The following is a 17,307-nucleotide window of genomic DNA, read 5'->3' on the forward strand; positions in this document are numbered from 1 at the left end:
TAAACGATGCCTTGCCTCAGAGGAGGAGTCACTGCTGCCATCTAGACAGAGGCCCCTTTTCTGCCACTGGCCACCTTTCCTTGATAAGCTCCTTTTTGCGCATGTTAAAAGGTCTCTCTCTCACACCTTGCTCTACTCATTGTTAAGAGCTGATACATTTAAATAGGCTTCCCATGAATCAGTGCTGTTGCCGAGTTCTCTCTTACACACACTCCCCCCCCTACTCGTGGCAGTGATGGATGAGCCAAAGGGAGCCATTTAGACGGTTCCACATATAGCCCCAACCCACATGGTGAATGATTTCCAATGCCGGCTTTAATTTATTTTTAAATGAAATTTGCTATTGATTCTGGATTAAAAGAACAAATCTTAGAGCAGTTACTACTGACAGGCTATGAGGGAAATCAGGGGGGACTTTTCCCTATGGCGGGAAATGGCACTCCTCTCGGGCATGGAGAAAACCAACATTGAAATGCAAGGCAGCTGATCATTAATCCCATGTCTCCTTTTTCTAAATTAAAAAAGGGCAAATAACCAAGATCTTCTCTGGAATCCAGATGCTGAGAGGCAGATGTGACAAGAGGAAGGCCGGAATAAAATGTATTCAAAAAGGAAAAAGGACAGGGAGGCTGGGGCCGCAAATGTCAGATGCAATCCTTGCCTCACGTGGGATTGGAGGGTCCAGAGTGAAGTGGGAGCACACAGAAGACGTACATGGTTTGCATCCTCAAGATGTTTGCCTTGGTTCCTAACAGGGAGCTCCAATCTAAAGTCTTTCAGGTGTCAGACTTAGAGATGCCCCGTGTAAGTCCCCCAATCCCAGTAGCTGGGAGGCCAGTATTACAGAGCTTGGCATCTTCATATTTCCATTGTTGTTGTTTAGTCATTTAGTCGTGTCCGCCTCTTCGTGACCCCCTGGACCAGAGCACACCATGCCCTCCTGTCTTCCCCTGCCTCCCGCAGTTTGGCCAAACTCATGCTGGGAGCTTCAAGAACACTGTCCAACCATAACACCCTCTGTTGTCCCCTTCTCCTTGTGCCCTCCATCTTTCCCAACATCAGGGTCTTTTCCAGGGAGTCTTCTCTTCTCATGAGGTGGCCAAAGTCTTGGAGCCTCAGCTTCACGATCTGTCCTTCCAGTGAGCACTCAGGGCTGATTTCCTTCAGAATGGAGAGGTTTGATCTTCTTGCAGTCCATGGGACTCTCAAGAGTCTCCTCCAGCACCAGGATTCAAAAGCATCAATTCTTCGGCGATCAGCCTTCTTTATGTTCCAGCTCTCACTTCCATACATCACTACTGGGAAAACCAAAGCTTTAATTATACAGACCGTTGTTGGCAAGGTGATGTTTTTCATATTTTCATTAGAAAGTGGGAGACCATGTTAGTTTGGATGGCAAGGGAGTCAAAGGTGTGCTAAAGGAGGATAAGGAGACTGCAGAGATAAGGAGCCAAGTCTGCTGGGGGCCCTGAATTGTTACAGCAAAAAGGGGTTGTGAACTGCTCCGAAAGGACTTCTTCAAACTGAACGAGTGGACAGTAAAATGGTGAATGCAGTTCAATGTAAAAAAGTGTAAAGTGATGCATGTTGGGGGGAAAGTTCTTAATTTCACATGGACACTCCTAGGGTTTGAACAGGCAGGGATGGACCAGGAACAAGACCCGGAGGTCATAGTACACAGCTCAGTGAAGATGACCCAGTGTGCGGCAGCTGTAAAAAAAAAGGGGAGGGGATCCTTAGGGAGGGAATTGAAAATAAAGCTGTTGATGACATAATTACATCAAACAAATCTGGTGTGTCCACATTTGGAAGACTCTGCATCGTTCTGGTCACCTCAACTCAAAAAGGTACAATTTCAAAAGGTTCAGAAAAAGGACATCAAAATGATCAAGGGAATAAAATGATTCCCCTATGAAGAACTGTTGCAGTATTTGGCGATTTTTAGCTTAGAGAAAAGGCAAGTAAGAGAAGTTTTTAAAGTTATTCATGACACGGAGAAAGTCAATAGATAGAAGTTTTTCCTCCTCTCTCATAACATTAGAACTCACGGACATCCAGTGACTGTTGGAAGATTTAGGACTGATAAAAGAAAGCCATGCATTGCACAGTTAAACTATGGAATTTGCTCCCTGGGGAGGCAGTGATGGCCACCAACTTGGATGGCTTTAAAAGGGAATTATACAAATTAATGAGTAGCAAGTGACTACTAACCATGATCACTATGTTCTGTCTACCTTCAGTTAGTTGGCACCCATCTGTCACAGGAGACAATGGAAGGGTGTGCCCTTGGGGTCAAAGTCAACCTGTTGGAACTTCACTTCTGAATTGCAGTTGCTGGAAACTTCAGGACAGGAGGGTATTTGCAGGCTTCCTATGGGCATCTGGTTGTCCACTGTGCAAAGGAAGTGCTGGCCTGATCAAACATAGCTATTCTTGTGTCCCTGTGGGTTCATCACCATCAAGGAGAGCTTTGAATAGTCAATCAGGGCAGCAGAGGTGGCAATCAGAGGGCCAGGTTGATACAAGGAAGGTGACCTGGGGTAGCTCTACCTGGAGCAACTGTGCTCTGACTAAGGACAGATGTCTGTATATATCCCAAGCACAGCTGATGCCCAACTTACTGTTGGCACGTTGCCCATCCCTTCCCTAGCTGAAGGACATGCATGTGAAGGTGAAGATGCTCTGGACTGGGGCTGCACACTGTGGTGTAGCCTGGTGTTGCCTCATTTTGTGTCCGTGGTCTCTTCAGCTGGGGATCTCTAGGAAAACAGATAACCTTCGTGGACTGGTGAGGAAATGTAGCAGGGATTTCAGATGCCTGGTTTTATAGATCAGATCCATCTCTCAAAGCTGGTGACACATTTTCCTTCTCAAAGAGGACTTGGTGAGGTTCTCTGCAGACTCTTACCTGAGGATTCTGGAGTCCTTTTGCATGCAATCACATGTGATTATGTGCTGCTCTTGAGCTGCAGCCCTTCTCCAGCACTTTATTTGCCCATTGTTAGTGGAATAATAGAATTGTAGGGGTGGAAGGGATGCCAAGGGTCATCTAGTTCAACTACCTGCAATGCAGGAATCACAGCTAAAGAATCCCTGACAGAAAGCCATCCAACCTCTTTAAAAATCTCCAGTGAAGGTTTTCTCCACTTGTTATTGTGGTGAAGCATAGAGAGATTCTTCAGAATTTTTCTGATCTACTTGGTCAGTGTGAACCCAGTGACATTGTCCCAATATTGACTCATTCCCACAATTCTGGCACTGTGCAGAGGTCTTCTATCTTCCCGCTTTCCATAAAACTTTAAAGAATTGGGTTGAGTAACTGCAGTGCTGTGTCATGACCGCACCAGGGAAGACTGATTATCCACACAGTTACAGGGAGAATTTAACTTTTGCACTGACCTTGTCACCTGAGGACCAAGCAAGGGCTGAGGCTTTCCATAGCTAGGCTAAGAGCCAGTGTGGTGTAGTGGTTAGGGTTTCAGACTAGGACCTGGGAGACGAGGGTTCAAATACTCCACTTGACCTTGGGCCAGTCACTGCCTCTCTGCCTAACCTACCTCACAGGGTCGTTGTGGGGATTAAATAAGGAAGAGGAGAGAACCATGTACACCTCTTTGGAGAAAAGGGTGGAATGTAAACACAATAAATACATCATCATCATCAACAACAACAACAACAACAACAACAGTCCCAGAACAGTCCTTAAGAACTGGACATGTAGTGACAGACCTTTGCTGCCCTCTTCCCAGGGGCCTGCTTAGTCCATCGGCCTGACAGCTTGAATAGACCCTAAAGGTAAAGGGACCCCTGACCATTAGGTCCAGTTGTGGCTGACTCTGGGGTTGCGGTGCTCACCTCGCTTTATTGGCCAAGGGAGCCGGCGTACAGCTTCCGGGTCATGTGGCCAGCATGACTAAGCCACTTCTGGCGAACCAGAGCAGCGCATGGAAATGCCGTTTACCTTCCCACCGGAGTGGTACCTATTTATCTACTTGCACTTTGAGGTGCTTTCGAACTGCTAGGTTGGCAGGAGCAGGGACTGAGCAACAGGAGCTCACCCCGTTGTGGGGATTCGAACCACCGACCTTCTGATCAGCAAGTCCTAGGCTCTGTGGTTTAACCCACAGCGCCACCCGCGTCCCTGAATAGACCCTAAAGTTGACCCAAATTTGGAAAGGAATTCCCATCTTGCTCGGGGAGAAAGGGCGCTGTCCCTCCGCTCAGGTGCTGAAGGCAATCGAGCGCTGTCCACAGACATGGTTCTGAAATCCCCCCGTCCTTGGCCGCTGGCGCTGCGGGAGCTGTCCGCGGGCCGGTGCTGAAGCGGTTTGCAGCTGCACCGCCATGTGCTCCGGGCCAGCTCCTGATCTCTGAGTGCCGTCAAGCGACAAGGCCAGGTCCCCTTGCAAGCAACAGTGCAGAGCATTTCCCAGTTCTTAGGGAATAGGGGACAGGATGAGTCCCCGTCTCCAAGCTCAGGAATGCACGAGCTTGCAAAGCAATGCGCTTTGTTCTCAAGGCAGGCAGGCGCGTTCCTGTTAAAAATAACACCATAAATTATATATGGTGATAAATAAAGCAGGAGAGATCTAATCCACTTCCCGGGCGTGTCTCGAAGAGATACAGCACCACAGAGTCTGATTCTGTAGTGAAGGTGGGGCGCCTTGTAGGCGGCTGGGGAGGGCGAGGGGGGCATTCAGCTGCTCCCCCTTCCCACTTCACCTCCTGTCTACCAACGTCAGGTCAATCCTCCACGCCGATGCATGTCCTGGAAAGGACTGAGGCGGGCGAGATGGAGCCAAGGGGATAAGGACTGGGCTCTTAGGTGGGCTTGAACAGACCCTCCCCAGCCCTGTCACCAGAAGAAAATGTGGAAAAAACCCGCCCACTTTTTAGATAGTGAAGTGGGTGGGGGAGGCTACAGTAGAATCACTGCCGAACTATATTTCACAGGTTTAAATACACGAGACGTGCACACCCTCATGTTAGGTGCCCCCCTTTTATTTTGCAAAAGTCGATCATCTTTACTGCCCCCCCCCCAAGCAGAATAAAAGGCGGAGAAAACCTCCTCCTGTTCTGGGGAGCTGAGGGTCTCATCCGCGCCCCCACTTCCAATTTTGCAAGACGGTGCCTGTCTTTCTCTCCCCCCCCCCCCTTACAGGCCAGGGACGCGCCGTCGCGGCTTTAAAAGCGATCCCCTTGGAGAAACTTTGCCGATCAATCAAGCCCTCGGCCGGATCCCTCCGCCGGACGGCAGAGCGAGCGAGCGAGCGAGGCGCGCGGCAGCCGCTGCACTGTGGCGCCCTCCGCCGTAGGGAAGAGTCCCGCAGTCTTCGGCTGGCAGAGCGGAGCCGAGGAGGAGAAGGAAGAGGAGGAGGAGGCGAGCGGGACGGGGCGAGGCGAGGCAGCGGCGGCTCAGCATCTTTCTCCGCGGCTTCAGCACCACCCGGAGCAGCGGCGGGGGCGACGGATCGGGCGGGGGCCGCCGGCTGCTTCTGGCCCTCCCTGATGTGAGACGGGCGGGAGGAGGAGGAGGACGACGACGAAGATGGGGGGCGCCTTCGGCCTGACCCTGGCCCTTTGCCACTCCGTGGGACTCTACCTGCAGCTCGGAGCCTCCTCGCGGCCCCCGCAGTGGGAGAACCAGATCTCGGGCAACGGTGAGTGGACCGACAGGGGGTGCTGAGCCGCAGGGTGGGGTGGGTCCTATGGGTGCCCCCGCACCAAATGATCAACTGCTCAATATCCTTTCGCTCCGCATAGTCCGCTTTGCAACCCCCCTTTAAACACCCACCCACACCCAGCTTTGTAGGGCACAAAGTCGTATCCCCCCCATTTTTCATGGGTGGCGTGTTAGTTACCCCGTGTTAGTTGTTGCCGGGGGGGGGGCAAGTCCGGAGCGTTGGCGCAGAGTCCGAATAGGGTTTATCCGGGAGCGGTGGCAACGGGCACCCCCTGGCGTCCGGGCAGAATCGTGCCTGTGCCCAAATTGGGACCGCGAGGCAGAATGTGATCCTTCTCCTATTGCTGTCTACGACCAATGCAAACCCCCCCCCCCCCATTTTTAACTGCTCGGGATGGAAATTGCGAGTCCTCCGGTTGTGGATTGGGAAGTGGAAGCGATATAATTTTTGCCAGTTTGCGGGGCGTTGATTGGGGGTGTGTGTGTGTGGGGAGAGAGAGAGAGAGAGAGAGAGAGAGAGAGAGAGAGAGACCGGGACTTGGTTGTTTGTAAGCGGCAAAGCGATTGTGAGGGCAGGGCTGGCGTCGCGGGGGAGGTCGAGGCAACCTCTTTTCTGTTCACGAAGGGAGGCAAAATCAGTCCAGGCGATTCGGTACGGGAGGCAGGATATGCGTAAGTTAGGAAGAGAACTTTTTTAATGCGGTGTGTGTGGGGGGGGGGGTGTCTTTCCTCGAAATCCCACACTTTGTTTGGAAGGAAGACTGGGAGACCCCTCCCCAGGGAAACCGCTCTCCAGTTTGCCACAGCAGAGCAGGAGATGTATAGGAGGAAGAGAGGCTGCGTGGCTGTTGGTGGGGGGAGAGAGACCCCCCCAATTAAGCATGTGGAAGAGTCAGAAACCTCACATCTGGGCCGGATCTGTGCACAAAACCGAATCTATGAGGGGAGGCAGGCACACTGCGTGTACACAGGCACAGCCAGATTATTTCTAACTTCTGGAGTTTCTCTGTAGGACGTCCTTCGTTCCTCTCTGCCCCAGTTGTGGCCACGATCTTGGTCCCCATTGCAGGGGGTTGGACTAGACGCCCCTTTGGATCCTCTTCTACTCTACAATTCCATGATGTTGTGATAAATAGTTTCTGTGCATAGGGAGTCAGCAGGGGAGAGATGGTGGGCCTCACCTGTGGAAGGTGGGAAACACCTTCTTCCAAAGCAGAAGGTCCCACTTTCAGTCCCCGAAGTAGTATCTACACAGGGCTTGGGTTGTCACCCTCACCTGGAATCCCAGGAGAGCACCTGTCCCACAGCTCTGAGGATGGTCTAGCCCAGAGTAGCTCTTTCCTGCTCTTAGCATCTGCCCAGTTTTCCAACACAGACACCCAAGAACTCAGGTGGAGTTAGAGCATCCCCTTGCAAATCCTGACTGCTCAGGATGCTTAAAAAAAACAAAAACTCCTGGGTGTCCTCCTGGGTGGTTTGGTCCCAGAGAAACTGCCGAGGGGGCACCCTGAACTTCCTTCATCAAGGCAGGAGCCTGAGGGTCTTAGCTGACTGCAAGCAGCATGGTGGCAGGAGAAGGCATAGAGGGTCTCCAGACAATAGCCCTGAACAGGCACCACTGCAATGGCCTTCCTTAAACCTTTCAGATAGCAGAGGAGGAGGCGGCAGGAGTGTCCTGTGTTGTGCCCAGCTTGTGGGCTCCCTTGAAGGCATCTAGCTGGTTGCTTTTGGATGGAGGGCTCTGGATTACATGGATCCTCGGTCAGATCCTGCATCCTTCCACCCACCCAGGTGCCAGCGCCAGCTGGGGCTGGAGATTTCGGAATGGCACAACTCCCTTCCTTCACAGGCTTGCTAAAGTCCAAAGACCTCCTAGAAAAAGTGCTTAGGACTTTTTGGAGCCTGGGTTAAGGTTAGGATGAGCTTGGGCACAAATCCAGGAGAGAAGCTGGGGGAGAAGGAAGAGGCTGGCATCCTCTTTGGGAACAGCAAATGAGCTGAGTGCCTTGAGATAAATAAATCCGGCACCACAACAAGCTGAAAAACCAAGAGGAACCCTATATAAAAAGGAACACCCCCCAGCCCTGGATGTGGTGGAAACCAGATACACCCCAGAAGGATCTGGCAGTGTTTGGGGAAGTGTTGCCCTGCTTCTTTTCCCTTGCCTTCCACAACACTTCTTCACTCCTCCCCCTCCATTTGCCCGGGAAACCAGTTTCTGGCAAGGGGAAGAGGTGCAAGCTGTGTTAGCAACTGGTGAGGCTGGGGGAGTTAGTCAACTTACCCTTCTGGGGACAGAGCTGGCTGCTTTCACTGACCTCTGGTGCAGAAATGTCCTGGAAGTTTAATATCACCCTGTTGCAAGGCAGGGACTGGACCGGATTGCATTGCATTGCATTGCATATCTGGCTGTGCAGTGGTGTGAGGCTTAGGCAGAGGGGAAGGATTTCAGTGTCGCGCCCATTAGGGAGCAGGCCCCAGGCAGCTTCCTGGGTGCAGCAATCCCTCCTTGGCTTGACCAGCATGCTCTATGAAGCAGCCTGCCTTTCCTGCGTCCAGAAGAATCAGAGACCCATTTGTTAGGGGTTGCTGTGTTTTGTTTCTTGCAAAGCGAGAGCCCCAGTATTGCAGAGCCTGCGACCAAGAGTAGTTCTGCAGCAACTCACTTAATCACAACCAAAAGCCTTTATTAACGAGGCTGAGGAGCAGTGAGTAAGTGGGTCGTGTATAATAAGCCACTCGCGATCAGTAGGTGAATACCAATTTGAGGAAAGTGCAGCTTGCAAGGAACTGGTATCAATGGCTGTTTAGCAGATTGGAGATTGGCCATTTCATTACTTGCTGGAACAGCTTCCTCCTGGCACAGCGAGATGGGGAGGCGGAGGAGGCGGAGGCCACAATAACTCCCTGGGAAGCAAGGAGCATGAACCACAGAGCTGGTGGTGACGTATTGAGAAGAAGGCAGGGGCAGAAGGGGACTGGCTATATAATCTCCACCACTGACACCTCCTTTTGGCCGTCATCGTGACACCTTCCCTGAACTGGACTCAGGCAAAGGCCTGGCTCAAAGGTTGGGGGGACCAAAGGGATGGGTTTGCTCAGGCAGCTCCCCCACTTCAGGCAGTCACAGGCAAACCTGTGAAGAGAGTCTCACAGGAGGAGATAAAAATCCCCAACAACCTTGAATGTGTATGTTGGTGGAGATTGCATGAACCTATTCCAGGCACCACACAAGTTCAGGAGATAGAGGACACTGTGTGGAAATGGAGGAAGGCTGAAGCCCAACAGGCATGGTGGGATCAGGAAGGGTGTGAGTTTAGGGCTACAAACATGCTAACCCTTTTGCAGCACACACAAAAAAAGATGTGTTTTCTCCATCCGGAATCACTCGTGCACATCTTCCCTTCTAGCTTTTGACCCTTGAGATGTATGTTTTTATGATTGTGTAAGCTGTTTCCAGTTGTTTTTAATTCTGTATTTTAATGCTGCAAGCCACCCTGGGACCTTTGAGTGAAGGACAGGTGATTAATGACAAGCATAATCATGGATCCTGCCATCCACATAGGTGGGGGGGGGGTTACCTGATACACAATTGAAAAGCCTCCCCTTGATTAGGCTCTCTGCGCCTTTTCCTTTCTGCACATGCTCCAGCTGAATGAAGAAGGAAGTGGGGATTATGCTCTTGCTATATGACCACCCACAGCGTCATTGGGGAGGTGTGGATATGTCCTCTCCCTGCCTTTCTGGGACCACCTACATGTGTTTTCAAGTGGATGCAGTATACAGGGTAATGCAGAATCAGTCTGCAGTGAGCTTTTGTTTTCAGGATGAAACCAGCTTCTCAAGAAGCACCTTTCGGGGGCAAGAAATATGCAATAGATTTAGGTTTTGGGGGGCTATTTAGGGGGGGAGTGCTCTGGAATAAAATGCTGGGTGCACATAGCCTGGAAAGGGTTGAAACAGAAGAAGCCATAGTTCAGAGCATCTCCTTTGCAGCAGAAGGTGGCAGGGTCCAGGAAGGGCTGGGAAAAAACTCTGCTTGCAACTCCAGAGAGCTGCTATCAGCCAGTGAAGACAAGACTGAGCTGGATGGACTTACTTAGTCCACCTTATACTGGTTCTCACTCAGTATAAAGCAGCTCCCTATGTTCTAAGCCTGCGGTTCTCAACCTGTGGGTCCCCAGATGTTGTTGGACTACAACTCCCATCATCCCTGAGCTCTGGCCTTGCTAGCTAGGGGTGATGGGAGTTGTAGTCCAACAACATCTGGGGATCCACAGGTTGAGAGAGGCTGTGAATCTAAGCCAAAGAGCAGCAGGGAGCAAAGAGGGGAAGCCCAGTGGGAGCTGCTGACCAACCTCATGGCAGCCGCTGTAAAAGAAAGTAGGAAGAAACTGGGTGAGCCAGACCCATAGGAAGCAGGGACGTATTGAGGGCAGGTGGGGCCTGATTCCTGACATGCACCAGCAGGTGGCCCAGTTACTATTCCAGTAATAGAACCATAGAATTGTAGAGTTGGGAGGGTCACCCAGAGTCATCCAGTCCAACCCCCTGCAATGCAGGAATCTCAGCTCAAGCATCCAGGACAGATGGCCATCCAACCTCTGCTTGAAAACCTCCAAGGAAGGAGAGTCCACAACCTCCAAAGGAGTCTGTTCCATTGTCAAACAGCTCTTACTGTCAGAAGGTTTTCCTTGATATTTAGTCAGAAACTCCTTTCTTCTAAGTTGAAGGGATTGGTTCGAGATCAGGAGAAAACAAGCTTGTTCTTTCTTCTATGTGGCAACAGTTGAGATATTTAAAGATGGCTGTTGTTGTTGTTGCTGCTGCCCCAAACACAACCGTAGCACTATAATACTGCAAAAGAGAGGCCAGGGTGCTCACAGAAGGAAAGCCATAAAGCTGAAACTCCTTAAGCCAGGGATGGGAGAGTCTGTGGCTCTCAAAGTATCATAGGAGTCCAACTCTCATCAGCCCCAGTCGGTGTGGCCGATCATTGGGGATGATGGGAGCTGTAGTCAAGCTGTTCCTCACCCTGGAAGCCCACAACCTTTTGCAGGAGAGACTTCCCTTGCCCGTGGGGACCAGGCACACTCCTCCCAACACCTCCAGGACCGGCTGCTTGATATTTGCTGCTCTGCAGCTCCACTGCTGCAAATGGCCAGAGGGTGTATTGCATCTCTCAGGCTCAAGACCCCTGTGGATTTATGCAATTGCTTTGAGGAAATTGCTGCAGGGTTCAAGTTGAGCAGCTTGGGAGGCCCACTCTGAAAGCTGTGCATCTGGTCTCTTGAAACTCCCCAGGAACTCATTTCCAAAATGCTGTTGGGTGCAGGTCCGGCTTGGATTAGGTCCTGTGGAAAAGCATTAGGGCAGAGAGATCTTTTTTGCCCAGGAGATTGAGGAGGGGGCTTTGCTCTGGGTTAGGCTGCAGGTCTCGGTAGTTTTGTAGATCACATGAGCTGGTCGCCCACCACCACGCAAGGGACAGTATTGCAAAGATCACTTCCCTGCTTTCATCGGAGTTCTTGAGTTCCTCAGTCTACACACGAAGGTGTCATTGGATGGGAATGAAACATGGTGATTTAACTTGACAAAGTTATTGGGACCAGGTGGAGATTGGCATAGCACTGACCATGTCCTTCTTCACAGTAGGATTAAGCCACCCAAATATCTCTTGCAGAAGACACCACCCCAGCTCCTCTGATGCCAGCCTGAGGCTTCAGCTTCAGCCCATTTCCCTGTCAGGGTTTTTCCCATGCAGGTAAAGGACACCTTGTGCTGAAACTCCAGCCTTTGACCTTCCATCCTTCACTGGTTCTTGTCTTTTCCGGCTGACCCACAATCTCTGCAAACTACCCAACAGACCCTCCTTGTGCCGGGGTCTAGGGGTCTCCTCTCTGCCCACCGTAATTTTCCAATGTTGCAGTGAGCATGTAGCCAGTTAGAATTCCCTTCTTTCTTTAATTGGTCAGCAGGAGTGGATGGAGTCCCCGCCTCCCTCCCTCCCTTTTCCCCCCTTGAGCTTCCTGGAAATGTAGGCTGTGTGCTCTGCCAACCAGGCAGGCAGCAAAACAAAGCCTCCAGCACAGCGTCTCTTTCTCTGTGTCCAGCAGCTAGCCAGGCTCCAGGGCACCCCAGGAGGCAGTTTTTACTGCAGTGCACAGCCCTGCTCCCTTCTTCCTCCTCTTCCTCCTCCTCTACCTCCCTGCCTCTTAGCTTTCCCTTCAATTATTCATGCCTCCATTGCAGGCAGTCTGCGAATGCCCGGCGGTGCCACGCCTGCTTGCCCTCCTTCCCTGCCAGCAAGAGACTTTCTTCTGCCAGAGCCTGACAGTGGACAGGCATGCTTTGCTAGGCGGCTACAGGAGAGTAGCACCAGGTGTGTGGCCATCCTTTCCCACTGCATTTTCAATCTCCATCGATAAACCACTTAGCGTAGTGGCCAGACAATTAAGAGCCCCTCGCTGGACCCCTGTCCTCATTTGGCTGCTCTCCCCTTTGTCTCAGCCTCTGATGATTACACTCTCCATTATCTCCCTGCAAACACTTTGCATTCAGCAGGATTTCCTCAAGCTTCCAGTGACGAATTCTCCGCCCACCTGTGTTTTTCCTGCTGCTGTGATGCAGGCCTTCATCTAGTGAAATTGCTTCTGACACAACTCCCCACCCCCACCCCATAAAATGTCCCTGCACCCCGTCTCCCAGGCCCTGAGAGACTTGCTTGCAATGGCCGAGATGGAGGGAAGTGGGATTTCATTCCTAGTTTTGAATTCTCAAAACATGTGTGACAGCAAAGCCAAGAGCTAAAGCCAACCCCTTTCCTTGCTCAGCAGAGATGAGCTCTGTTTGACACCATGGAGTGTGGCTTCCTTGGTTCCTATGATACCGAGTCAGGTTATTTGTCCAGCATTGTCTACTCTGACTGGCAGTGGTACCCTAAGGTTGTAGATGCCAGACAGGGAATGATCCTGGACTCTTTCCCTTGCAAATAAGGTTTCTGCCGCTGAGACAGTTGAAGAAGACACAGAAAGAAGACTGAGAAGGGAGGAGGAGGAGGAGAGCAGCTGAAAGGGGATAGCAGTCAGCATTTTGCAACCAGCTCTCCATCTTCCAGCTGTTTAAGGTTTAGGTTAGTGGTCTGCAGCTGGTAGCTTGAGGATCAAATCTACCCCATGTCATACTGGTTGACACACAATCCCTCAGTGCCCTTCTCTTGGCTAAACCCCAGAAAGGAAAACTGCCCCAACCAGAACTTGCAGTGTGGATTTTAGCTCAGGAGGCAGGCAGGTGGGCTGAGTGACGACTTCTTGCCTATGACCATCCCCCTCAAGTGGCCCACTGAGAAGGCTAGCGGCCAGCCACAGGTTTCAGGCATACCCAAGGTCACAATCACACACCCATGACAAGGCAGCTGGAGAGATGCTGGGGTTGTAAAGAGCATGTTTTCTGGGTCTTTTGCACAACATCCTTTCCAGCCTCTGCTAGGTCTACAGTTACCTGCTGCAACATTAGTAGGGCGGCGGATGATGAGGTCCCTGGGATGTTTTCGCCATATCTGGCAGGAGGTGTGTTTGTGTCCTGTGCAAGCAAAGCAGCAGCTGCCCTTGAGATGCTGGATCTCCATCCACCATCCCCTCTCGTTTAACCCTTGGTGGCAAGGAGTGGGGTGTTTTCAAGACCTGCCATGCTTCACGCATCTTTTAGCCCCTCACTTGCCCCAATACTTAGTGTGATAAAATATATTTTGAGGCCTCTCACACAATCTGCGCACTGCAGTGGGTGTCCTAATGAATAGAAATCAGGACAGAGAAACAAAACACCCGTTGCTGGACGCTGCAGGAGGGGAGAGGGGTCTTGTGATCAAATCCTGTTTGCGGGTTTCAAACAGGCACTTGGTTGGCCACTGTGAGAACAGGATGCTGGACTAAAGGGGCCACTGCCTGATCCAGCATGGTCTTCTCATGTTCTTGTGTAAGTCAATGGTGACTACTCATGCTTAAGCTACCTGGACTAAAGATGCGGTGGTTTTGTGAATGAACAGACTCTTCTCAGTGTGTGAAGTAGCTTAGCGTGTTGAGTTGGCAGCCTTGAAATCCTCTTCTGCTGTGGTCCTCGGTCTCTGCCTGGGACGTGCTGAAGCAGCAACAAGCAGGCAGGCAATCTGGAGGAGGCTGGCAAGAGCTTGGCCTTCTCACTGGGGCTGGGTTCAGGAGTGACATCCAGAAGGATACTCAGCACACCTGCTACCCTATTCGTTACCTCCGTCGTCAAAACCTGATTAAAATCTTGCTCCTGCAATAATAGGTTTGCTTTATTTATTTCACACAATTAATAAACCATTTGAGGGTAAAACAACAACAACAACAATCCTCAAAGCGGTTTTATAAAAATGGCAAAACAATAAAATCATCAGTAAGAAAAAATAATATCATTTAAAAGTTGAAATAAAGTCTCTTAAGGACAGATTAAAACTTGCACCAACTTTCTAAACATCTGGGTAAGGTAAAGGTAAAGGTACCCCTGACAGTTCAGGAGCTCACCCCATTGCGGGGATTCGAACCACCAACCTTCTGATCGACAAGCCCAAGGCTCAGTAGATCACAGCACCACCCGTGTCCCTTAGAACATTTGGGTAGGCTTGTCTAAACGAATGTGTTTTTAGCAAGCACCCAGAAGGGTTCAGCGAAGGTGGCTGCCTGGTGTCAATGGGCAGGGAGTTCCAAAGTGTAGGTGCCCCACTAAGAGATTGAGTCCTTGCAAATGTGGAATGGGCATTATGTGATGCCTCTAACAGGGGCAGTTCTGCTGATCAAAGCATATGGCTCCTGTTACCCCTCTGGCTCCTATGAACTAGCTCTTTCCGGTGTTCTCCTTTTTAAGATTCATTCCAGGACTCTTCCCTCTCTGCAGGCTGCGGTTTTATGGATGTTGAGAAGGACTGCTGTCTTAGATTTTGAAAGCCGCTTCTATGTGTAGATCTGAGTTCATGGGTCTGTGGCACACAGGCCACTTTATAGATGGTGCTCTGTAAATCCTTGAATGAGGGACCCTTCCTGCTTCTGGGTGTTTTCACAGGCAGATTGCTTTGTCTTTCTCCCAACGCTTCTCAAACAAAATGTGTCTGTTGTTTCCAGGCTTTAAAACTGAGGTGTACATAATGGGGGCGGGGAATGAAGTATCTCTTCTTTTCTGCAGCACTTTTTGGTCATCTTCTTGCTAGATACTAGATCTCTTGGCATCTGTGCAGAACATGCTCTCTCTGTGTGTGAAAGAGAGGTGTGTGTGTGTGTGTGTAGTGTATGTACATTGATATGAACGGCCTATCCCTTTGAGGATTCTAAAATCCATTTTTTCAAACAAACATCTGGATTGCCAACACTTAGCTTTGTAGGCATCTCTTAGGTTGTGCGGAGAGAGATAAAGGGAGAAGTTTAGATCAGGGATCAGCAAACTTTTTCAGCAGGGGGCCGGTCCACTGTCCCTCAGACCTTGTAGGGGGCCGGACTATATTTGGGGACATGAACAAATTCCTATGCCCCACAAATAACCCAGAGATGCATTTGAAATAAAAGGACACATGCTACTCATGTAAAAACACTCTGATTCCCAGACCATCCACAGGCCAGATTTAGAAGGCGATTGGGCCGGATCCAGCCCCTAGCAACTTCTCTGCTTCTCTGCTTACTGTGGCAGAAGCCACATCTGCCCAATCACTCTTTACTGCTCTTTACTGCACCTCCCTTTCCCTTTCAGCTTGTTCTTAGGAGCTCTAGTCCTATTTTTGATAGAAAGCAAACAATGGATGCTTTTAAGACTCATTAGCAGTGAAGTCACCCACATCCACACTCAACTGATTCCACTCATCCCCACATTTATTTATGCCTGTTAGGCGCTGTTGTGCTCAAATCCTCCTTGTGGGCTTCCCACAAGCAACTGATCAGCCATTGTGAGACCGGGATGCTGGGCCAGGTGAGCCACTGGCCTGATCCAGCAGAGTGGTGCATGCCCTGGTTATCTTCCACTTGGACTACTGCAATGTGCTCTATGTGGGGCTGTCGTTAAAGGTGACCCAGAAACTACAACTAATCCACAATGCGGCAGCTAGACAGGTGACCGGGAGCGGCTGCCAAGACCACATAACACTGGTCTTGAAAGACCTACATTGGTTCCCAGTACGTTTCCGTGCACAATTCAAAGTGTTGGTGCTGACCTTTAAAGCCCTAAATAGCCTCGACCCAGTATACCTGAGAGCACCTCTACCCCCATCATTCACCCCGGACACTGAATTTCGGCTCTCAAGGTCTTCTGCTGGTTCCCTCACTGTGAGAAGTGAGGTTACAGGGAACCAGGCAGAGGGCCTTCTTGGTAGTGGCGCCCACTCTGTGGAACGCCCTCCCATCAGATGTCAAGGAAATAAACAACTATCTCACTTTTAGAAGACACCAGAAGGCAGCCCTGTAACTGGAATTTTTTAATGTCTGATGTTTTATAATTTTTAATGTGCTGCAAGCAGCTCCAGTGTGGCTGGGGAAACCCAACCAGATGGGCAGGGTATAATATGCTCTTCTGATGTTCTTAAGGGATTATTTTCTATAGAATCCAAGTCAAATGTGGTTCATATAGTGAACATGTTATCCCACTATGAAGCCCATCAGATTTGGCTGTATAATATGGTCACAGGGCAAAGGAAGTCTCTCCCCTCCTTCTACACCAAAGCATTGGCCTTACTCTCCAAATGGGAGGAAGATATCCGCATTGCTCAGGCAACTGGGTGGATGTGCTCCACAGAGGATTTTCTTGCCTGTCAGCTCTGTGAAGCAATGGTTTTGCCTTCATCCAGCTCTCATCATCGGTCATTGGAATAAATCTGGAGTGTGCATCCCTGTTCTGCCCACTTAGTCAGCTGATCTATACAGAACCAGGGTGGGGGGTTCTCAGCTTGGCAAGGGGGATCTGTTCACTTTCCCCTCTCCTGCCAACATTCAGCCCCATTTGAACGGTTTTGCACCCTTTTCCAAAGGGATGTGAACAATTGCTGAACGGCGTGCTTGAAAGTGGGGTTGCATTTTGTACCCAGTTTTGGTCAGTGCCACCTTTGGTTTGTTTGGCAGCTGAAAGGAATTTCAGTGTGGGTAACACCCGATTAAAAATGCAAAGTGTTTTGCTCAGACTCCACTAGAAACCAACAAAGTAGCAACAAACAGAAGGCTGCCTTTGCAAATGAGGTTTGCTATCCCTTTGCAAACAGGCAAGTGTTCCCGAGAGACGGGCCAGGGACTTGCATTGCGGGAAATTGAGTAATAAGTCTGTGAGTTCTGAGTTTGGCACCAGAATTGTTGGAGGAGCCTTGGGAGCATCTTTGGCACACAAGAAGTTCAGCTTACAGAATCATAGAATCACAGAATTCCAGAAGAAGAAGAAGAAGAAGAAGAAGAAGAAGAAGAAGAAGAAGAAGAAGAAGAAGGAGGAGGAGGAGGAGGAGGAGGAGGAGGAGGAGGAGGAGGAGGAGGAGGAGGAGGAGGAGGAGGAGGAGGAGGAGGAGGAGGAGGAGAAGAAGAAGAAGAAGAAGAAGAAGAAGAAGAAGAAGAAGAAGAAGAAGAAGAAGAAGAAGAAGAAGAAGA

At 50.4% G+C, this 17,307-nt stretch overlaps 1 protein-coding gene across 2 annotated transcripts in view; it reads left to right on the forward strand.

The window, feature by feature from the left end:
* Positions 1-5,164: 5,164 nt before the first annotated feature.
* The window catches only part of VSTM2L (V-set and transmembrane domain containing 2 like), a 90,962-nt gene continuing 78,819 nt past the window's right edge, over positions 5,165-17,307 (forward strand). For both annotated transcript variants that reach the window (XM_081917334.1, XM_081917335.1), the window contains exon 1: positions 5,165-5,660. In XM_081917334.1, coding sequence (XP_081773460.1) covers positions 5,549-5,660 — 112 coding nt within the window. In that variant the 5' untranslated portion in view covers positions 5,165-5,548. The remainder of the gene's footprint in view (positions 5,661-17,307) is intronic.

This window comes from Podarcis melisellensis (genome assembly GCF_964234715.1).
Source record: "Podarcis melisellensis genome assembly, chromosome: 6".
NCBI classification, from domain to species: domain Eukaryota; kingdom Metazoa; phylum Chordata; class Lepidosauria; order Squamata; family Lacertidae; genus Podarcis; species Podarcis melisellensis.